The sequence below is a fragment of the Solanum dulcamara genome, chromosome 10 (genome assembly GCF_947179165.1).
Source record: "Solanum dulcamara chromosome 10, daSolDulc1.2, whole genome shotgun sequence".
Taxonomy (NCBI): Eukaryota; Viridiplantae; Streptophyta; class Magnoliopsida; order Solanales; family Solanaceae; genus Solanum; species Solanum dulcamara.
This window is the reverse complement of record NC_077246.1, coordinates 2282261-2306131: the sequence shown is the minus strand read 5'-3', so window position 1 is coordinate 2306131 and position 23871 is coordinate 2282261. Positions and strand designations below refer to the sequence as shown.

Here is a 23871-nt window from a genome sequence, read left to right as displayed (position 1 = left end):
TCCTTTTGTGTTGCCCCGAAAATGCTCCTAAGCGTCGTAAAAGCCTGGGACTAGTAAAGCTATTTTCTAGATCGTTACGGACGCTACTATAAAAAAAACTAGGAAAATTTGACCCTAACCTCCGACGCCTAAAAAATCTGTGAATTAACATACACGAAAAACTGACCAAATTGCCTTGTTATTGTTGCGTCTTTTCTAAAATACTCTTACACCATAGAAGCTGTAACTGGAATACTAGAGTCATTCTCTAGATCATTACGGATGCTACTAAAGATGAGTCAAAGAAAATTTGACCCGGACCTCCGACACCTAAAAAATCCGTGGGCTAACACACATGAAAAATTGACCAAATCGCCTAAGTCCTGCTGTATCACCTCTAAAATATTCCTAAATGCCGTAGAAGTCATACTAGGGCTACTAGAATTGTTTTCTAGACCGTTATGGATGCTACAAAAGAAGAATATAGGAAAATTTGACCCGGACCCCTAGCACCTAAAAAATCTGTGGGCTAACACATGAAAACCTTGCCAAATAGCCTAATTTCTCTTGCGTCACCCCTAAAATGCTCTTAAACACCTTAAAAGCCACATCAGGGTTACTATAGTCATTACCTAGGTCGATATGGACGCAACTAAAGAAGAATCCAAGAAAATTTGACTTAAAACATCAATACCTAAAAAAATTGGGGGCTAACACATACAAAAAACTGACCAAATCTCCTAGTCCTATTGTGTCGCCCCTAAAATACTCCTACGCCGTAGAAGCCGCAACTAGGCTACTAGAATCGTTTCCTAATTTGTTACGGATGCCACGAAAGACGAATCAAATAAAATTCGACCCTAACCCTCGATACCTAAAAAATTCATGAGCTAACACAAAAAAATTTGACCAAATCGCCTAGTTACTATTGCGTCGCCCCTAAAATACTTCTATGCTGGAGAAGCCTCAACTGGGAGCTAACACACACGAAAAACTGACCAAATCGCCTAATTCCTACTATAGAAGAATCAAAGAAAATTTGTCTCGGACCTCCAACACCTCAAAAATCCGTGAGCTAACACACACGAAAAACTGACCAAATCGCCTAATTCCTATTGCGTCGCTCCTAAAATGCCCTTAAACACCGTAGAAGCCGAACGTGTGCTACTAGAGTAATTTCCTAGGCTGTTGCGGAAGCTACAAAAGAAGAATACAAGAAAATTTGACGCGAACCCCCAGCACCTAAAAAATTCGTGGGCAAACATAAAAAAATTAACCAAATCATCTAATTCCTGAGACGTTTGCCCCAAAATGCTCCTAAATACTGTAGAACCCGCCTTGAGGCAACTAGAGTCGTTCTACAGGTTGTTACAATGCTACTAAAGAAGAATTTCAAGAAAATTCGACCCGGACTCCTGATACCTAAAAAATTCGTGCGCTAACACACACAAAAAAACTGACCAAACCTCTAAATTCCTGTTGCGTCACCCCTAAAATACTCCTAAACATAGTAGAAGCTATACCGACGCAACTGGAGTCTTATAACATGTGGTTACGGACGCTACTAAAGATGAATCTAAGAAAATTTGAGCCAAACCCCGGAGACCTAAAAAATTTATGGGCTAACATACCCGAAAAACTAACCAAATCGCCTAACTCCTTTTGCGTCGTCCCTAAAATGCTCCTAAACACCGTAGAAGTCGTACTAAAAAATTTGTGGGCTAACACACACGAATAACTGAGCAAATCCCTTAATTCCTGTAGCGTCGCCTCTAAAATGCTCCTAAAAATCATATAACCTGCCCTGGAGCTACTAGAGTCAATCCCCAGGTCGTTACAGATGCTACTATATAAGAATCAAATATAATTCGATCTTGACCCCCAGCAACTAAAAGTCTATGAGCTAATACACAGGAAAAACTGATCAAATCGCCTAATTCCTGTTGTATCGATTCTAAAATGCTCCTTAATGTTATTGAAGCCGCACTAGAGCTACTAGAGTCGTACCCTATGTATTTAAGGATGCTATTAAATAAGAACCCAAGAAAAATTAAGCCAGGCTCCATGCACCTAAAAAATATGTAGGCTAACTCATACGTAAAACTGACAAAATAACCTAATTCATGTTGCGTCGCCCCTAAAATGCTCTTAAATGCTATAGAAGCCACACCGGGGTTACTAGAGTCTTTCTCCAGGTCATTACACACACTAATAAGGAAGAATCAAAGAAAATTCCGCTTGGACCCCTGGCACCTAAAAAAATTGTGGGCTAACACATACGAAAAACTGACCGAATCGCTTAATTCCTATTGTGACACCCCTCAAATGCTCCTAAACACCGCAGAAGCCATACCGGGGATACTGGAGTTGTTTCCAGGTCGTTACGGACGCTAATAAAAAAAATCTAAGAAAATTCAACCTGAACCCCAGCACCTAAAAAATCCGGAGGCTAACAAATAAGAAAAATTATCAAAATCACCTAATTCTTGTTACATCGCCCCTAAGATACTCCTAAATATCGTAGAAGCTCCGTTGGAGCACTAGAGTCATTGCCTAGGTCATTATGGACGCTACAAAAAAAGAATCACAGAAAATTTAACCCGAACCCCGGCACCTAAAAAATCTATGGGCTAATACACACGAAAAACTGACCAAATCGTCTGATTCCTGTTGCATCACCCCTAAAATGCTCCTAAACGCCGTAGAAGCCATACCGAGGCTACTGGAGTTGTTTTTCAGGTAGTTATGTATGCTACTAAAGAAGAATTAGAGAAAATTCAATTCGGACCCCCGACACCTAAAAATTCTATGCGCTAACACACACGAAAAACTAATAAAATCGCTTAATTCCTATTGTGTCGCCCCTAAAATGCTCCTAAACACTGTAGAAGCTGCACTGGACTACTAAAGTTGTTTCCTAGGTCGTTACGGACGCTACTAAAGAAAAATCCAAGAAAATTCAACCCGAACCCCAACACTAAAAAAATTGTGGGCTAACACACATGAAAACTATCCAAATCACCTAATTCCTATTGCGTCACCCCTATAATGCTCTTAAAAATCGTAGAAGCCGCACCGGGGCTACTAGAGTCATTCCTAGGTCGTTGGACGCTACTAAAGAAGAAGCCAAGAAAATTCTATCCGGACCCCCGGTACCTAAAAAATCTGTGGGCTAACACATATGAAAAACTGACCAAATCGCCTAATTCATATTGTGTCGCACCTAAAATGCTCCTAAATGCCATAGAAGTTGCACCGGGGCTACTAGAGTCTCTCCTTAGGTCGTTATAGATGCTACCAAAGAAGAATCTAAGAAAATTCGACCGGGACCCCTGACACCTAAAAAATCTGTGGGCTAATATATACGAAAAACTGACATAATTGCCTAATTTCTGTTGCGTCGTCCGTAAAATGCTCTTAACACCGTAGAAGCTGCACCGAGGCTATTTGAGTCATTTCCTAGATCGTTATGGACTCTACTAAAGAAGAATCCAAGAAAATTAGACTCTGACCCTCCGACACCAATCTACCCTCCGTTAAAAACTAAATATGATCGTCTATGAGTCATAAGTACGACATGTAGAAACTTCTACGAGTCTTCCTCTTCGATTTTGGAATTGGGATGGAAAACATGATGGTCTACGACTTGGCTCTACAAGTTGTAGACTTGACTCGTTCTGCAGGTTTCTCAGAAGCCTACAATAATGAGGCTCTGAGGTTTCTCTACGGTTGTTTCTACGACTCGTGGGAGCTTCCACGACTCATCAATTTCCCTTGTAGAAGTGCCCTTCCAGTACTGAAATTTGACTAAGCGTTAGGTGCTTCTACGAGTTGTATACGACTCGTAATCATCTCTGTGGGTCGTCCTATTGACTTGTAACAAAAGTACTGAGTCTTGTATTTTTAGAGTTTTAGGCAAAGGCTCTACAACTCGTTCTTATGAGTCGTCAACATACTTACGAGTCGTAAGGTGACTCGTAACTGCTCTTCACACTTGATCAAATTCCTCCTTCACAGTACCAACCCTACGAGTCTATCCTACGATTCGTAGAATCTTCTACAAGTCGTAGGTTGCATCGTAGCAACTGGTACAGTCCATTTTTCTCAACTTTTTTCATCATCGTCGAGCCTAGTTTAGCTTAGGATAGCACGGGGTGCTACATTAAATATACCCCTCGTTATGCTTTCGGGCTAAATATCCCACCTCTGTTATATTTTCGGTTCAAATATACCCCTCTCATGATACTTTGATATAAATTTGCCCTAATTTTAAAGAAAGAATACTTGAAAAACTCAAAATTAAATAACTAATTCTCAATTTTAAATATCTGATTTTTTAAGGAATAAATAATTTTTTCAAGTATTAATTTGAGGGTTTTTTATCTTAGAAATGACAATACAAAATGAGTTGCTTAAATTTAAATACTAATACATGAAATTTCTAAGTACTAATTTGAGTCTTTTTTTCTTACAAAATGATAAGACATAAAATGGTACAAAATTTTAAAAACTTACTAACATCTCTTATTAATGAAGCTATATTAATAAGATATAAAATATAGATGCAGAATTCCTTTAGCCAAGGAATACACTGTTAGTGTGTCAAAATTTATCAAATGTTATTCAAAATATTGATTAAACTGAATATATAAATTATAATATAATCATTTTAGTAATCAAACAATCATGATAATCGAAAATGTAAACTCCCGTTAAACTTAATTTTTTTTTTTACTGAAGTGACAATCTCACCTTTTTTATTTTTAAAATATAAATAACTTTTGAGGAAAAAAATAAATGAAGATTTAGGGTTATATTTTAAATTGGGAATGAGTTATTTAATTTTGAGTTTTTCAAGTGTTCTTCCGTTAAAATTAAGGGCGAATTTGTACCAAAGTATTATGAGAAGGGTATATTTGAACCGAAAGGATAACATGAGGGGTATATTTAGCCCACAAGTATAACGATGAGTATATTTAAACTATTTTCAATAGTACAAGGGTATATTTGATCCTTTTCTGTTCTAGATTTATATTATTTTCTTAGAAACTCTTGTACCTGTTTTAGACTAGTATCCTTGGGGGTTTAAGTATTATTTGTATAAACTGGTTTAATACAGACTTATTAGAAATCTTTCGCTTTAAATACTTAAGTTTGCTATAAATTCCGCAATGATTTGCCGAGGGTCTTTCAGAAACAGCCATCCTACCTTGGTAGGAGTCAGGTCTGCGTAGACTTTACCCTCCCCAGACCCCACGTTGTAGGATTTCACTGGGTTTTTGTTGTTGTTGTTGTTGTTTTATATAAGGGGTAAAGAGTTCTCCTACTTAGGTCATAGAGTGGGTGCCCGCACGGTCCGATGGATTAGGTTGTAACACAATTATATCCTAATTCTTTTTGTTCGGGCCTAAAGTGCTAGTGGATACCCGGAAGGACCAGACGAAATATGACATTTATAAGGGGAAAAAAGATATCAGTACTTTGCCTTTTTATTGGATCATCGATGCGAACACAATAATTTCTTATTTGAATCAAGAATCAATTCGAATTTGGATATCTCATTACTAAATGAACCCAAATAATTTATAAAGACAGGATTGATTTGAAGGTGTTTTTCTTTGATTAGAATTTGTTACTCCAATGAAACTGGATCTTGTGAAATCATATTGAACTTTTCAGTTTTTTAATTAAGAAGACAAGTGGTTCTATTTATTAATTTGAAGCATATATTTTTAGTTACATTTTTTTCCTTCATAAGGGGGAGTTATCATCAAATGGAAACAGAGAAAGCAAAACACAAAATATTTATACGTATACAGCAAAAATATGTTTTAACATTATTAGCTAATTACCTATGTCTTAAATAATCAACAATTTCAAAAGGTTTAATAGCATTTTTAGTTCCTCGGTTATTGAATTTTGTAAATTTTACTTTTTTTTATATTTGACAAAGCATATAAACCTCGATTACTTTGAAATTGAAATATGCACTTTTGATTCCTTTACTTATAATATTCATAATTTTTTCAAAATTATTAACTGTTCTACCATTTAATCGTCGATGTGTTCTATTAAACTTTTATCGTTACTCTATATTTAAGGGTAATATACTTCTAAAAATAGTTCAAATATACTACATTCCCTACATAACGGCCCCAAAAGCACATATTTTAATTAATTGCAGATTAAATGTATTGAATCATGTATTACGAGCAAAATCAAAATCTCCCAAGACATATATGTATATGTGTAGAGGTGGATGAGAGAGGTTTCCTCAAAACTTATTTGCACCTGATATTTATATTTTAAAAAATCATAAATAACGTTATTAGCACCGACTTTTACAAAAAATAAAATAAAATAATAGCGAGGATTTGCTATATTTCAAATACGTAATTTGTGCTTGGGTATGAAGTAAATGTGATTTGGGCCTATCCTTCGTTTGTGAACTTAGACACAACCTTTAAATATTGGGCTAATATGAAGGGGATAAATTGAACAAATAGCTACTTTTTGGATCGTTTATTACGTTTTAGCTACATTTTCAAAACTATTCAATTTAATTATTCTTGAATGTGGAAATATTTGAACATCAAAACCCTTACCTAAAAGATGGAAAAATTCCAGTATAATATGCTAGAATTTCAAAGTTTTAATACTGAATACTTATTTTCACATTGTATCACCTATATTACCTCTTTCCACTTGTCAACAACAATACTACACATTTAGTGAAATCTCATTAAGTAGAATCTAGAAAAAGTAGGGTATGCAAAAACCTTATCATTACCTCATGAAGGTAGAGAGGTTGTTTCCGAAAGACTCTTAGCTCAAGTGCATCAAACTCAAGTAAATAATAAATAATGTATATCAGTTAATATGAAAAACAGTGTAGAACCTACAAGAAAGAAACGATACCAGTAGTGAAATAGTGTAATAATCGAAACACAATACATAACATATGACAATAGATAACAAAAGCAAGACAAGACAATACTCTACCCATATACTAACTTTCTATTCTATTACGTGACATCCACTCCTTCCTATCTAGACGCATGTCCTCGGATAATATGAAGTTGTGTCATGTCTTGTCTAATTACCTATTCCGAATACTTTTTTGGCCTACCTCTACTCCTCCGCTTACCCCCTACAATCAGCCTCTCGCACCTCCTCAAGGCTTCTGCGCACCTCTTCACATGTCCAAACCATCTCGGTGTTGCCTCCTTCATCTTGTACGCCACAAAGACCGCTCTCACCTTCTCTCGGATAACTTCATTCTTAATCTTATCATTCCTAGTATGCCTACACATTCATCTTAACATTATCATCTTTGCAACATGCATCTTCTAAACATGTGAGTTCTTGAATGGCCAGCACTCCACCTCATATAATAAAGACGATCTAAACACCACTCTGTAGAACTTACCTTTTAATTTGGGTGGTACTTTGTTATCATACAAGACTCTAGAGGCAAGCCTCCATTTAATCCATGTTGCTCTAATGCGATGTGTGACATCATCGTCGGTATCCCCACTTTCCTGAATTACGGACCCAAGATACTTCAAACTTTCTCTCTTGAGAATAATTTGTGTGACAAGCCTCACTTCTACTTTCTTTTCACTTGTCAGAGTTTTGAATTTCATTCTTGTATGTTGGAGTTGTTCTTTCCGAAAGTTATTCTCCCATTAAAATTTTTCTAATTTATAATTATATTTAAAACATATTAAACTTCGATCGATGACTCAAAAATTATGGAGTAATTAATCCATTTATAAATTCAAGCTATATAAAAATCATAATAAATCAAAAAAAAATTTTAGTTACAACCTACAAGATAGTTATTGGTTGGAAGCAAATAAAGGGAATGAATGAATTGTTTTTTCAATAACTATATAAAAAGGAAATAAATGAATCTCATTAAAACATAAATTTTGCAACTTTAGATAATCCAGAGGATGATCCAACTAATCGTTTCAGCTTTAGTCAACTAAAAATAAGATAAAAATACATATCAGTTAATCATGGTTAAGTAATAAACTTGTATATAAAAGGTAAATATCGATCTTGCATTCACCGATTAGCAATTGTTGAATGTAAATATTTGGTACGATAAAATAAGTATGTATTTTGATATTTAACTGAGTATAAATTATCAATATAGGTTGTGATGGAATAATTGAGATTTCTCCACCCCCAATCAGATGTCTTAGGTTCGAGTTTTCTGATTTTGAATTATTTTTATTAGAAGCGCCCTCAAAAAATAGTCTTGCGATACATGAATTTAATAGAAACTTAAAATCTTTGTTAGTATAAGATAAACATTCCATAAGTATTATGTTAGAATTTGTAAGTCTAATATGAATCAACATTATATTCTTATCCTTCTTTAATCCAACATGTTTAGTGGTTTAAAAAAATATTATTTTTCTATATTCAACTATTATAATCTTTCAACCATTTTATTTTTTCATACATGTATCAACTACTATAATTCTACCAGTATTTGCTCCAACAACTTTATTAGTAGATTTATCACACATTGCATCGTGGAAAATTGTTACATTCCAATTAAATATTATATACTGTTTAAATATTTCATTCATTTTTATTTAACTCATTTTCGATCAGCCCACCTACTCAAATTTATAATGCACAAGTCAAATTAGTATTCTCAACGTCTATACCAAGTACTAAATGTTGTCACATAATAAGACATATGGAGTATAAATTACTCTCTTACCTACCTAATTATACTTTTTGTTTTATTTCTACTGGTTCTTTATTAACTTGATAATTTTATTAAATTATTACTATTTATTATTAAGTGTTTTTTTTACTAAATTACCCTTACTAACTATATTTTAAAAATCCAAATTTGACTACTAATATTTATGTAGTTACTTGTAATTAATATTAAAATAAAATAATAATAAAATTAATTTGCTAAAATAAATAAGTAAAAAGGGGAAAAAATTAACATAAGGCTAATAAAAGAACCATAGGAAATATTACAAGTTTTGACTTATGGTTGGTTGTCTTTGGTTTGAAATTATATACGACATTTTAGGAAAGAAAGAAACACTAAATAATATTCTTTTCTTTCAAATTCATCATTATTGTTTCTGTTAATATAGAGTTAAATTAAGTAAAATTTTGAAATGGACATAAAGCATAGTTTAGACAAATATTCTTACGCCAACGAATATTTAACTAAACACTCTATTTTATGCTCAGAGAAATCCATTCAAGAAAATTTTCAAATCCTTGACCGGGTCTTGAAATTATTTTAGGTTAATCATAAGTTTTTTTTAATTAATAATTTGATGAAAATAATATAGTAACGAACATATATTAAAGGTAAAATGGCATTGGTACTTTGGTAGTGCAATTTTTTTTTACAATGTCCATATTAGCAATATACTTTTTTTTTAATACTATTAGTGAATTTTATCCTGTGATAGCAAGTTCGTTATTATTTTTACATAAATGTTAATTAATGTTTATCAAAAGCTTTACTTATTAATGATTGTGTAAATACAATATATTTTAATGTCGTCAGTGCATATAACTTAAACTCTATATAATTGTTTAGGAGGTAAATTATAATTTCAGTCTTTCATGTTATATATGACTCAACATATTTAATTTTTAATTAAATAAAACATGCAGAAAATATATTATATTTGAAATTATATTACTATCAAATATGGAGTAACAACACAAATTTAACATCACACATGGTTGATTAAGGGATCAAGTGCACATTTCAATTAACTGAAGATTAGAAAAGATATCTTTTTACTAATTTTTTTTTAGATATTTATCAATAATAACTAAAAGACTAAAAGTGCTATTAACCCATTTGTTTAACTCCTTTCCATTTATTTTGATTTTTCTAAATCTTACCAGATTCTCATTTAATGAAAAAATAAGAAGACTTTTACTCACTTCAAATTGTCTAACAGTCGATTTAAAAGGCAACTTTTTTTCTTTCTTTTGTTAGGATGAGTAATATTATCCTATGTCTGTTTTAAATCGCCTTAAAACATGCATAAATAACAACTTTTCTTCTCAATATAAATCTCTTTCTACATTCCTTTTTTTTCTTCAAAATTTCTAATTAGTTTTTAGAATTTGTAATTAGGTGAATTAAGAAATTAAAAATGGCTGGTGGTGGATTTGACGATAAAAGTAGAGGAGCAAGAGCTCATCTTTATGAGTATAAAATTACTAGTTATTTTGTCTGTTCTTGTATTGTTGCTGCCATTGGAGGTTCTCTTTTTGGTTATGATCTTGGTGTCTCTGGTAAGTACTTTGTTATTTAACTATTAATATATATATAATTCTTTATCTTTTTATATTAGATACATTTGTTCTGAGTATGTGTCAGTCAGAGTAAAAAAAATAAACAAGGAAGAAGTCAAAGAGATCTAACATATAATATATATACATGAACAGTGTCAGAGGTCGATCTAAGATCTAAGCTGTATGAGTTTAACCATTAAGAAAGAAAAAAACAAATCAATTTATTGTATGAATGTGACTAGTTAAAAGGAAGATTTAGATAATCTTGTGTTTGGTTTGAAGGAAGACAAATTTTTCAATAAAAACAAGTTCAATCTTCTGGCAAATCTAAGGGTGTGTTTGGTAGGAAGGAAAATGTTTTTCAATTTTCTCATGTTTGGTTGGTTTAAATGTTTTGGAAAATATTTTTTCAAATCAACTTATTTTCCTCAAATAAAAAGGAAAATGACTTCACTTTAAAAAGTAAGGAAAATGACTTCCCTTAAAAAAGTAAGGAAAATATTTTCCAAAACCATTTTGAACCTCATACCTCAACTTTCCATTCTAACTTAAGTCTCGGATATCGATTTACAATATAAATCCTAGATCCGACTCCTGATTCTCAATTCGAGACCCAACTCTCAAGTTCTAAATTGAGTTGGGGTCGAATCTCGTTAGGATTAGAGATGGAATTTTGGATCGAGTGTCGGGATTGGATCTCGAGTATGGAGTTAGGAGTCGAAAGTTGAGTGCTGATGTCGAGTCTCAAGTCAAAGTGGAGTCTCGGGTTGGGTGTCAGGATCGCGGTTGCGTGTTAGGATCAAGGTCGAGTCTCGAATTGGGATCGGATCTCGAATTGAGTGTTAGAATCGGGGTCGAGGTCTTGGATCGAGGTCGGGATCAGGTCTCAGGTCGAGGTTAGGGTCTCGGGTCTTGGGTCTCGAGTCGGAGGTCGGAGTCAGGTTTTGGGTCTCGCGTCGGGGTCGGGTTGGGTGTTGGGGTCGGGTTTGGATGTTGGGGTTGGGTATTGGGGTCGAGACTCGGGTTGAGGTCGGGGTTGGGTCTCGGGTCAGGTGTCAAGGTGGGGGTCGGGGTCTCTGGTCGAGGTCTGGATTGAGTCTCGAATTGAGGTCGAGGCCAAATCTCATTTTAGGATCGGGTGTCGGATCATGGGTCAGGAGTCGAGATCGAGTGTTGAGGTTGAGTCTCGAGTGGTGTCGGGGTCGGTGTCGGAGTCGGGTTCGAGGGTCGAGGTGGGGTCGAGGTCGGGGTCGGGTATCAGGATCAGATTATATAAAATATATTTTCTAAAAAATATTTTTCATTTACGAATCATACACTAGAAAATATTTTCCACTCACCAACCAAACATGAGAAATAAGTCAGAAACCAACTTATTTTCCATGAAAAACATTTTCCTTCGTATCAAACGCACCCAAAATTTTTCAACACAAAATTAGGAAAAGGGAAAAATGACTTTCTTTACTTACATTTTTCTCCTTTAATTAGTCCATCTAAAATAGTTTCTAAAAAATTATAAGAAACATTCTGTCATTATACTTAGTGATCAGACATGACATGATGCAGTTTCAACTTACACATAATCTTAGATATGAGGTTATGGAGTTTAATTAAGTAGTTAAGAGTTGTATAGCTTATTCTTCCATACTAGTAGTCGTAGCACTATTACTCTGTGAGTTTCTTATTATTCCATCTCTGTTACTATTTTATGTTTCTTGTACTTCGATTATCATATTATTTTGTTGTGGTTAATTCTCATTCTTAAGTATGCTCTTTCATGGTTTTTTCAGTATTTTGTCTTGACTTCTTCACCTTTATTTTTTTTCTCAAACTGCTTTATAATGTTTTTACTTGAAGCTAAAATTTATCGAAAATAATTTTTCTACCTCTAAATATAAAGATAAGATCTGCATATACACTATTCTCTTCATACCTCGCTTGCGTGATTACTGTGAATATGTTATTGACTTGTCGTTGTTATTCTACGTAATGATTTTGCCAAGTGCCAAAAATGCCTATTTTGAGTTTCATACTGAATTTTGACTTTTTTTTTGTATGTTTTGTCTTTATGTGGCCAATCTTTCTTCCCCTTTTTCCAATGACACGACCCTCTAAAGTTCTTTTTTTTTTCCAGGTGGTGTGAGTTCGATGGATGATTTCTTGAAGATATTTTTCCCAAAAGTGTACAAAAGGAAACAAGAACATCTAGAAGAAACAGATTATTGCAAATATGACAATCAAATACTTACATTGTTCACATCATCTTTGTATATTGCTGCACTAATTTCAACATTTGGTGTATCACATGTTACTAGGAATAAAGGTAGAAAAGCCAGTATTCTATGTGGTGCTGTTAGTTTCTTTTTGGGAGCTGTCCTTAATGCTGCTGCTAAAAACATTGCTGTGCTCATCATTGGTCGATGTCTTCTTGGCATTGGCATTGGGTTTAGCAACCAGGTAAGTCGGAACTTACTCATAATTTCGTTAAAGATGTTCAAAATTTAATATATAATGTCTTAAAAAAATAAATTTTTAGGTGACAAATGATGTTCAACTGAAGCATGTTAGAATGAACATATGAGTCATGACTCATCCGGTCCAAAGTTTCCTTGAATCAAGATAGGTAAATTAAGGATTTTATATATACATGACAATATTCTAGATTTTTCACTTGCTTTAACCTCATAGGTAGAAAAGAAAAGAGTGGAGGTCGCGAATTAGGCTAGAATTCTAGTAGAGGTAAAATGATATCTTGCCATTTGTCGATTTAGGGTGGTCGTAGGTCCAGGCGTGCCATTAGAGTTGCAATGTTTTGTTTTGTTTTGATTACCATATTCCATTGCATCTTTTTTTTTTTATCAATATGCTCTCTCTATCTCTCCCTATATATATATATATATATATATAATATATATATATATATATGTATGTATTTATTTATTTTACTTATGTATTTATTTACTTATTTATTTTTACTTATACCTGAAAATGTATCTTTTGAGCTGAGGTTTTTTTTTCGTTTTCATATTGAAAAAGTAATAAGAATGAGAGGTGTTAAGCTTTTTATCATCCTGGCGTCGAGCTCTTTCGAAAATAGCCTCTCTATCTTTATAAGGTAGAAGTAAGGCTTCCGTACACCCTACCCTCCCCAGACTCCACTTGTGGGATCCCACTGGGTATGTTGTTATTGTTGTTTAAGCTCATAATCCATGACAATGTCATAGTATTTTCGCATCAAAATGGTGATAGTATCCTATATTTTTCACTTGTTTTAGTTCAAAATTCATGACACTATCGTAGTGTTTCTGTATCAAAATCATGATAGTATCCTGGATTTTTCACTTTTTAAAGTTCAAAATCCATGACAATGTCATAGTATTTCCGCATGACAGGATCATGGATTTTTCACTTGTTTAAGTTCGAAGTCCATGAGATTATCATGGTGTTTCCGCATCAAAATTGTCTATATTTAGCGAATTGTGAAATACTATCTACTTTTTAGAAAAGTGACTAACCCGTATAAATTTTACAAAAATTAATGAGTCCTTTCAAGTTCAACTAGTTGAGTCAATTCAATAAACATGTCATAACTGGACACGTTTAAACTTGAGCAAGTTATATAAATTACTAAAAAAAATGAGTTGATTTTGTCACGATCCATGTAACATAACTCACATTATTCAACCAATTTTTAAAAACACTGATTATTTTTCAAAAATCAGTTCGAAAAATGACTATCCCATACAATCTTAAATAATTTAATGAGTCATTTTGAGTTCAACCTGTTGATCAATTCAATAAACATGTCATAACTTGAGCAAGTTAGACGAGTTACTAAAAAATGAGTTGATTTTGTCACGATCCAATACAATTTTTTAAGTAGTTTAATGAGTCATTTCGAGTTCAACCTGTTGAGTCAATTCAATCACATTTTATTATGTTGTTTTTTTGTTTACCAAATATTACAGGCAGTCCCATTATATCTATCAGAAATGGCACCTGCAAAAGTAAGAGGAGCAGTAAACCAATTGTTTCAACTCTCAACTTGTTTAGGAGTATTAATAGCCAATTTTGTCAACTATGCAACTGATAAAATCCATCCATGGGGATGGAGATTATCTCTTGGTATAGCAACAATTCCTGCTGTACTCATGTTTGTTGGTGGACTTTTCCTTCCTGAAACGCCAAATAGTCTCGTAGAACAAGGTAACGTTTGTTTTAGACAACAAATTTCAAGAATCTGCTTTTCTTTCTTAAATTTTGTGCCAAGCATCATATAAATTGGGACAGAGGTAGTATCATTTTATAAATATCATATGTTAAATCTTCATAGCAATCCTAATATGTTAACTTGAAAAATAAAAAAAATAATTTGCTATAATCGATTAAGTTGACATGATGATGTAAATTTTTTCACAGTATCAATCGCTAGAAAATTATATTGTATATACATAGTAGATATTAAATCCTCTTGACTTGAAAATATGTCTGTTTTTTTATATTTAGAATTCCCTTACTGAAAATTCTGCTCCACCATGGCTCCTTACTAATAAAGGGGTACGGATAAGTATCTTCTTCCTGAAGCCTCCGTACTAGGAGGCGAACCCCTTCATCGGAAAATTAAACTGAATGGACAAAGGTCAAATTCTTTTATATATATGTAGTGGATACTGAATCCTCTTTAACTTCTTCGTATGTGTTACTTCTTTATATTCTGAATTTCCTTAGTGAAAATCCCGCTATGTCACTTACTTAGTACTTTGACTTGAAATATATTTTCAACAGGCAAATTAGAGAAAGCAAGAAAAGTGTTGGAAAAAGTTAGAGGGACAACAAGAGTTGATGCAGAATTTGCTGATCTAATTGATGCAAGTAATGCAGCAAGAGCTATAAAACATCCATTCAGAAACTTACTGTCAAGAAAGAACAGACCACAATTGGTGATTGGAGCTCTAGCAATTCCAGCATTTCAACAACTCAGTGGCATGAACTCTATTCTGTTTTATTCCCCTGTTATTTTCCAGAGTTTAGGATTTGGCTCTGGTGCTGCTCTCTATTCATCTGCTATCACCGGTGGCGCGCTTGTTGTCGGTGCATTTATCTCAATGGCATTTGTTGATAAGTTTGGTAGAAGAGTTTTTTTCTTGGAAGCTGGTGTTGAGATGATATGTGTCATGGTAATTTCTCGTTTAACTTCTGTGCACTGACAATCTAATTAGAAACCTGAAAAATAATGCAGGTTAAAAACGGTGTTAGTGTAAAGAAATTGATGTTTGTTAAGTTCAGTATTTGCAAATATTGATTTGGGTGTCAGTATTTGTAAATACTGAACCTTAGCATTCGAGGTACCGGTTACATGTTGAAAAACTTGTTTGAAAAGTATTTCAAGTGAAGTAATGGTTTTCCCTCGCAAAATTTCCAACGTTTTATTTCTAAGTGAACTTCAACATCCAAATATCTTTTTCTCAACTTCAACTTCAATACTCTTTTTCATCTTTCAACGAAAATTTGTTGAAATACTTGTATGATATTTCACCAAGGTGCTTTGTTTGGCCTTCTTTTCTCATCCTGAGGTCGATCTCACGTTTTCTACTGAACTTTAGTATTTTAAGTACTGGTGCAATATTGAAAAACTTGTATGATATGTTTTTAAGTGATATAATGTCTTCGCTCACAAAACTTCAACCTTTTTTCAAGAGAAATCCGTGCCCACATTTAATGTTCTTTTTCAACTTCGACTTCAACTTCAACCAAATATTGGCCATACGCCTACGAATCATTATGTTGACCCTTTTTAAAAATCTCCATCAAGGTGCTTTCCTCATCATTCTTTTCTCATCCTGAAGTTGATCTCCCATTTTCTACCAACTTGCCCCAATCAACATTACTATAAATTTCAACTCTCCCTCTCTTAATTTTTCACTATAGTACATGTTTTTACTAGAATTTTTTTTATCAAACAGGTAGCAGTTGCCATCACTCTAGCATTGAAGTTTGGACAAGGTGTAGTACTCCCAAAAGGAATTGGCATATTCCTAGTAATCATAATATGCATATTTGTTCTTGCTTATGGAAGATCATGGGGTCCTCTAGGTTGGCTAGTTCCAAGTGAAATTTTCCCTTTAGAAACAAGATCAGCAGGACAAAGTATGGTTGTTTGTGTCAACATGATCTTCACAACGCTAATCGCGCAATGCTTCTTGGTGTCATTATGTCACCTCAAATATGGCGTATTTTTGGTATTTTCTGGATTTATTATGATCATGAGTGTATTCATATACTTTCTATTGCCTGAAACAAAGCAAGTTCCAATTGAGGAGATTTATTTGCTATGGGAAAAACATTGGTTTTGGAAAAGGTATTGCTCACCAGAGGTGAATGGAATTGAATTGAAGAATGAAGAGAAAGTTTAAAGAGTGCTTTTAAGCATCATTTTGATTTTGTTTGTTGCATCTTTTCTACAAGTACATGTAATGCACTTTGGATGCCTTTTTAATAAAGTCTTCTTTTTTTTCCAATATTAATTGAGTGGATACTTTTATCTTTCTCTTCTGATTCCTATAGAGTTGCTTAAATGTTTATCCTGATATGATTTTTTTCTATCAATAGCCTGTGATTGAGAAGTGAATAACATAATTTAGGTGGTAAATACTTAGGTGGAATAGTCGAGTTGCACACATGTTGATCCTAACGCAACGACATAATATATATATACACATTGAAGGTGATAAGTGAAGCATTATTCATCACTAATTGTGTGTAAATTCACTATTAATATGGAGAAACAAAAGCAACAAATAATTTGGGGTGGAGAAAAATTTCTATATAGCTCAATTGTATTTTTAATTAATTTTTTTATACGTGTCAAATATTTATTTTGAACTTCACTAATTCGAATATATTTCAAAAAAATTTGTTCCAGGAATTAAGCATTCTCTCAAAAATAATTTTATTCACATGGATTAAATTGAATTGAATGGAAAATTTCTAATAAAACATGAAAAAAATACTGGACAAACAATAATAGCTGCCCCACAGAGATAGTCTTTTTATATATATATGTAATAAAAGAAAACTATATACTCTTTGACCCTTGTTCCATTGTGATATACTACAAAACACTAGCTTTGATTTACGAAATTTCAGAAAACTAATCGATTTTTGTACTTTTATCCAATAAACTTTAAAAATGAGACCTTTTCAACTACTTCAAATTATTACTCTAAATTTGCCTCTTTTTTACTTGAGAGTTTGTGGCTGCTACCGACTGCTGCTGCTGAGCTTCACTTTCAATTCTTGATTTTTTCCTGGGTAATGCTTCATTTCATCATTCTTCTTGTAGAAAATGGTCGAGTTTGTTTTCAAGAATGCATGAGTTTATCAAAATTGTGTTCCTTTTTAGCTTTTTAGAGATACCCTATTGTTTGTTTGGCTCATTGAACTTAAATTTGAAGCTAAAGATTGTGCTTGAGGTGATCAAAGTTAAGTTCTTTTCTTGCTTTTAGTTACTTTTATGCCCATTTTAGAGACACCCTCTTGTTGTTTTGGTTCTTGGAGCTTGAATTTGGAGCCAAAGATTGTGCTTGAGGTGATCAAAGTTAAGTTCTTTTCTTGCTTTTAGTACTTTTATGCCCATTTTAGAGACACCCTCTTGTTGTTTTGGTTCTTGGAGCTTGAATTTGGAGCCAAAGATTGTGTTTGAGGTGATCAAAGTTAAGTTCTTTTCTTGCTTTTAGTAACATTTATGCCCATTGTAGAGATACCCAGTTGGTGTTTTGGTTCTTGGTGCTTGAATTGAAGCTAAAGATTGTGCTTGAGGTGATCAAAGTTAAGTTCTTTTCTTGCTTTTAGTAACATTTATGCCCATTTTAGAGATACCCTCTTGTTGTTTTGGTTGTTGGAGTTTGAATTTGATGCTAAAGATTGTGCTTGATCAAAATTCAATTTCTTTTTTACTTTAAGTAACTTTTATGTTCAGATTTAAGAGATACCCACTTGTTGTTTTGGTTCTTGGAGCTTGATTTGAAGGTAAATATTGTGCTTGAGTTGATCATATTTTAGCTTCTTTTGTTGTTTTTAGTAACTTTAATGCTCATTTTAGTGATACCTAGTTGTAGTTTTGGTTCTTGGGGTTTGAATTTGAAGCTTAAGATTATACATTGAGAGCTTATTCAAGCTCTTCTACAGAGTAGATAGTTCAATTTCATTACATGTTTGACTAGTGGATTCGGAATTTCGAGTCCATGGGTGTAGAGTATTCCTTTATTACAAGTGTAAACACATATTTTTCAAAATCTAGTTTATGTAGGCGATACCAGTTAGTTAGGAGTATATATCTTTTAATCATGATCAATACTTTTCATTTTAGATTCTATCTATCTAAGAGTTCTTTTAGCTCCAATTGAGATTCTTATGCCGGTAGAAAATATAGAGAACTTCTAGTACTTCTCATTTTCTTGTATAATGTTGGCCAGAGATAGAATTTAAATGGGAAACATGGTCAGTGTTCATATTGCTGAGTTGACTGCAACTTGTTTGAGACCGAGGCGTAGTTGTTGTTTATGTTTATGTAGTGATAAATGGGATACTTTGCCTCTAGTTTTATAACCTTTAATCTTTTCAAGAAATATATAAAATTTTCAAATCGTTTCAATAGGTATAGTTTGAGTGGAAGGCAGTAGGGGCGGCCAAAACGTCCTTCTGCTTTAGATTTTCAAGTACTTCTCTGTGTGTCGATAAATATTAACAAGTAAGAATTTTTACGAATTATCGATTTTTATGCAGGAAATCGTGAAGCAGATTCTTGAATTGCTATGATGGCAGAGTTGTGAATCCATCAAATTATAATTAAAATTTGGATTTGACCATTTAAAGAGAAAACACTTTTTAATGGGAATTCGTTTATATTCAGAATTTGAATTCAAGACGTCTGATTAAATGTGAATAGGTTCTATTGATCCTATCACAATTCTGATTCAAAATGCATAATTTTTAATTTATTTATTTTTGTAATATAACAGACCATATTATTTGCACTTGTTGCTTGGGAAAATTGGCCTAACTTATATAAGAGTTATTGATTTTGAGGTGAACTTTTAGAATGAAGTACAGCTCGGAGTTTCAGTATCTGCGTCAAATTGATAAAAGGAAATGGATTTTGGTAGTGGTTTTGGTGGCTGTGACTCATTTATTTTGTCAGACCTTGATGCTTCCGTATGGAAATGCTCTTCATTCTCTGTTATATGAGAGCAATATTCTGCTACCTGAAAAGATAAGTTTGTCGAGTAAAGAATCTTCTGTCGTTGAATCTGCAAAGATTGGTGAAAGCCTTTCAGGAAAGCTTTCAAGCTTTGATGATGTACATATGTTGGCTCATCGCTTGAAAACTGTGGACAATGGTGAAATCGACGAGAGCATAAATGAGAAGGATGAGGTAAAACCTCCTACCAATCATCCAGTTGGCAAATCCCTGGAAAATGACTCTGATTTTGTTGAAGATGCAACTATTGAGAATGATAATCTATTTGATGATGTGGTGGACGTGGACGAGGAAACTACAATGCAGAAGAACGATGAATCTAGACGGGACCTTTCTTTAGAGCAGGTTGTAAAACCAAATGGTGAACTTTCAGCAGACTCTGAGTTAGATGCAAATCAAAATAGTGTGCTTAATGATACTAAAGCTGCAAGTGTGACTAACTCGTCGTCTGTGGTTGCTTCAAACCATCTAGATCACTTGCCGTTGGTTACCATAGATGAAATAAACTTCATTCGTACTACTAGGTATCCAACAGGAGATTTGACTCAACTTCTCCAAAATCATGGAAATCATTCGTTGGTGCAAAGTGATACCACTGTCTCAAGCAATGGGCTTATGATGATGAATAGTACAGTCAAAAAGAAGATGAGATGCATGTTGCCGCCAAAAACAGTAACTTCAATCTCTCAGATGGAAAGGTTACTCGTTAGGCATCGTGCTCGTTCACGTGCTATGGTATGCTTTTCTTCTCCTGCTCAAAGTTGTTGCTTCCGTGTACTGTTGAGTGTTGATGGAATTAACTGTCCTCAATTTTGTTTAAATTGGATTGCAGAGACCTAGGTGGTCCTCGGAACGTGACCAGGAAATTCTGTCTGCTAGGTTACAGATTGAGAAGGCTCCACTTCTGAGGAATGATCGAGAACTTTATGCTCCCGCCTTTCGAAACTTGTCCATGTTCAAAAGGTTTGTAGCTGTTTAGTATTCCCTCAGTTTCAATTTATGTATCTTACTTTCCTTTTTAATATGTTTCTAAAAGAATGTCATTTTCTAATTTAGTAACTCCATAAATCCAACATCCTACATGACATATTTAAGACCAGAAGATTTATAGGGCATTTGGTTCATATACACATCTTTAGCTTTCTTAAATTCCATTCCTAGTCAAACTAAGTCACATTATTGAAACGGAGAGAGTAACAAGCTGATATTTTCTACATTAGTTTTCTCTTGCGGTATAATCTAGAATCCTTGTAGATAAAACTTGTAAAGCTAGAGTAGAAAGAGAGTAAAAAAGCTTCAATTATCCAGTTGAGCATACAGTGTGTAAACATATACTTTGTTTCTATTTTTTTGTGAACAGATTATGAGCATCATTTTACATAAAATGCTTAGAGAAAATAAAGTAGTGCGAAGATTGTTTTCGTTCCTCCCCGTAATCCGAAATTTGACTTATTCATGCGTATAAGTGGTTCAAATCTTTCAAAATCACGTGTCAGTTTCTGTGCAGTTCTCTCTTAACAATAATCTTGACTAATTTGAAAACACTAATGCATTTTTCTGTCTAGAGATCAATTTGAGCCTATTGGTACTATTCATGGTGCTACAGATTTGACAGATAGAAAATTTATTATTTGTGCTCACCTAGGATATGACCCTTCATAGGAGGGTGTGAAGGTTGAGGATTAGGGTCGAATAGTAGTTAGTAATCATTCCCCTTTTCCCAAAGTTGAGTATTATTCGTTTCTTTCCCTTAGTTTTAGATTTCTATCATTACTTGTTGTTTCGCTTCGATATCTGGTTATCTTGTTGTTGTTTTTGTTTGTTGCTATTGCCTTTTTTCACTGTTTGTTCAGCCGAGGGTTTTTCGGAAACAATCTCTCTACTATGTCAAAGGTAGAGGGTAAGGTTTGTATAGACTGTACCCTCCCCATACTTCACTTGTGGGATTACACTGGGTTTGTTGCTTTGTTAGTAAGCAAATCTGGACAGGAATTTTCTGCTATTTTTATTTTTAACTTACACCTCCTTGAATTTGCAGGAGTTATGAACTCATGGAGCGGATTCTCAAAGTTTATGTCTACAAGGAAGGGGAGAAGCCCATTTTTCATCAACCAATAATGAAAGGATTGTATGCATCCGAGGGATGGTTCATGAAACTAATGGAGGGAAACAATAAGTTTGTTGTGAAGGATCCCCGAAAAGCTCACTTGTTCTACCTGCCCTTTAGTTCAAGGATGCTGGAGCATTCTCTATACGTTCGTAATTCTCATAATCGAACAAATCTACGCCAGTATTTGAAGGAATACTCAGAGAAGATTGCAGCAAAATACCGTTTCTGGAACAGAACCGGTGGGGCTGATCATTTTCTCGTTGCATGCCATGACTGGGTAATGTTACTGTTTCATCCCTTTTTCTTTTCTTAGCTTCATGCATTTCATGTTATCCACTATGCTTTTATGGTTCGATAAATGAGTTTCTAGCGTTTTAAGGGAAATCTTGCCTTGAGATATTGTTGGTAAGATTGGCAGTTAGAGAGAACTGCTAGCAAGTTCTTATTGAAAGATTATCGAAAAGCAATACTCCCTCCATTTCAATTTGTTTGTATAGTTTTGACTTAGCACAAAGTTTACGAAAGTAAAGAAGATTTTAATCTTATGGCCTTAAACATGCCATGTGGAAAATTGGACTTAAAAGTTGTCAAAAAGGACTACAGAGACATTTTTTTCTAAAACGGACTAAAAAGGAAAGTAAGATAAACAAATTGAAATAGGAGTGTATAAAATTTGGGTATGATGGTGTTTTATATATCTCTTACGCCCACCTTTTTGTATGTGATTTTCAAGTTACCAGACATTATACCACTCGTTCAACATTTGTTCTTATAATCTTATTTTATCACAGGCTCCGTATGAAACGAGGCATCACATGGAGCACTGTATCAAGGCCCTCTGCAACGCTGACATAACCTTAGGCTTCAAAATAGGAAGGGATGTGTCCCTTCCGGAAACATATGTCCGGTCTGCTAGAAATCCTCTAAGAGATCTCGGAGGAAAGTCACCGTCTCAAAGGAAAGTTCTTGCATTCTATGCTGGGAATATGCATGGATACTTGCGTCCAATCTTGCTCGAGCATTGGATGGACAAAGATCCCAATATGGAGATCTTCGGTCCAATGCCAAGTGGCGTTGCTAGCAAAATGAACTATATCCAGCATATGAAGAGCAGTAAATTCTGCATCTGCCCAAAGGGATATGAAGTCAACAGCCCGAGAGTAGTAGAAGCCATATTTTACGAATGTGTGCCAGTGATCATATCAGATAATTTCGTGCCTCCCTTTTTCGGAGTCTTGAATTGGGATGCATTCTCGTTAATCCTAGCTGAGAAGGATATTCCGAACTTGAAAAGCATACTTCTCTCCATACCGGAAAAGAAGTATCTCGATATGCAACTAGCTGTCAGGAAGGTTCAGCGCCATTTCCTTTGGCACTCAAAGCCGGTAAAATACGACTTGTTTCATATGACTCTTCATTCAATTTGGTACAATAGAGTTTTTCAAACGAAAGCGAGATGAAAGTTTCTCCAGATGCATGTGATTCACAAGTTTGAATACATTATGGTTACAATTGTTTTCCTACTATGATGCTCTGGCACTTTTAAAATGTCATCAGGTCTGTATTGGATCCTCCAAAAGTAAGTGCATTTTTAGAGGATTTAATATGCGTGCAACAGTATTTTTGGAGAGTCGAGCCACATAGGTTTCCTAGCCTCCAAAAAGATGAGCTTTGGAGAGGAACTGTTCCCTTGTATATTGTACAGCAGTTTTTTGTTGTTTTTTTTGCATGAAGTTGTACCATAATCTGCTTGAAGTAAAAATATGGACTTAAACTTTTGTTCCATTAAAGATAGGTGATTTTGCTATTAGTTTTATGTCTTTTTTACGAGAGATGAAATAATTTCTGTAGTTTTATGTCTTTTTCACGAGAGATGAAATAACTTCTGACGAGTTTTGGCTACTTTCGAACTTCAGATTACTGGTCCAAGTTTGAAAAGTGTCATTTCTACCTATCACAACAACATTACTAAAATCATGTAGCCCCACCCACCCATAACATAGCCCAAAATGTCTGGGCTAGGGTAAGTTTGGTACAAGGATCCAAACCAAATCAATATTATGTGGGCTTGTATTAGGTAATGAAGTGAAATGAGAGGATAATGATAGAGATGAATGCATCCGTTATTCATATTGGGGCCCCACAATATCTGCATTTATGTCAAAAAATACTTAAAATGTAGAACGCTCATTAAAAGGGCGACTCCATACCCACC

The 23871-nt window shown here is 34.1% G+C and overlaps 2 protein-coding genes across 6 annotated transcripts; both read left to right on the top strand.

The window, feature by feature from the left end:
• The first annotated feature begins 10056 nt into the window (after nucleotides 1-10056).
• On the top strand, nucleotides 10057-16807 carry LOC129870198 (sugar transport protein 14-like). Its single transcript, XM_055944859.1, has 5 exons — nucleotides 10057-10287; nucleotides 12422-12744; nucleotides 14256-14493; nucleotides 15073-15464; nucleotides 16251-16807. Exons 1-5 carry the CDS (start codon nucleotides 10146-10148, stop codon nucleotides 16698-16700), a joined length of 1545 nt encoding a protein of 514 aa, XP_055800834.1. The 5' UTR covers nucleotides 10057-10145; the 3' UTR covers nucleotides 16701-16807.
• A 608-nt stretch (nucleotides 16808-17415) lies between these two features.
• Nucleotides 17416-23466, top strand: LOC129870197 (probable glycosyltransferase At3g42180). 5 transcript variants are annotated; one of them, XM_055944858.1, is made up of 5 exons: nucleotides 17416-17598; nucleotides 19387-20281; nucleotides 20379-20509; nucleotides 21585-21933; nucleotides 22448-23466. In XM_055944858.1, exons 2-5 carry the CDS (start codon nucleotides 19388-19390, stop codon nucleotides 23114-23116), a joined length of 2043 nt encoding a protein of 680 aa, XP_055800833.1. In that variant the 5' UTR covers nucleotides 17416-17598; nucleotide 19387; the 3' UTR covers nucleotides 23117-23466. The 5 variants fall into 5 exon arrangements, with proteins under 5 accessions (XP_055800833.1, XP_055800830.1, XP_055800828.1 ...); XM_055944855.1 differs by having other exon boundaries at nucleotides 19072-20281; XM_055944853.1 differs by having other exon boundaries at nucleotides 18045-20281.
• The last annotated feature ends 405 nt before the right edge of the window (nucleotides 23467-23871 follow it).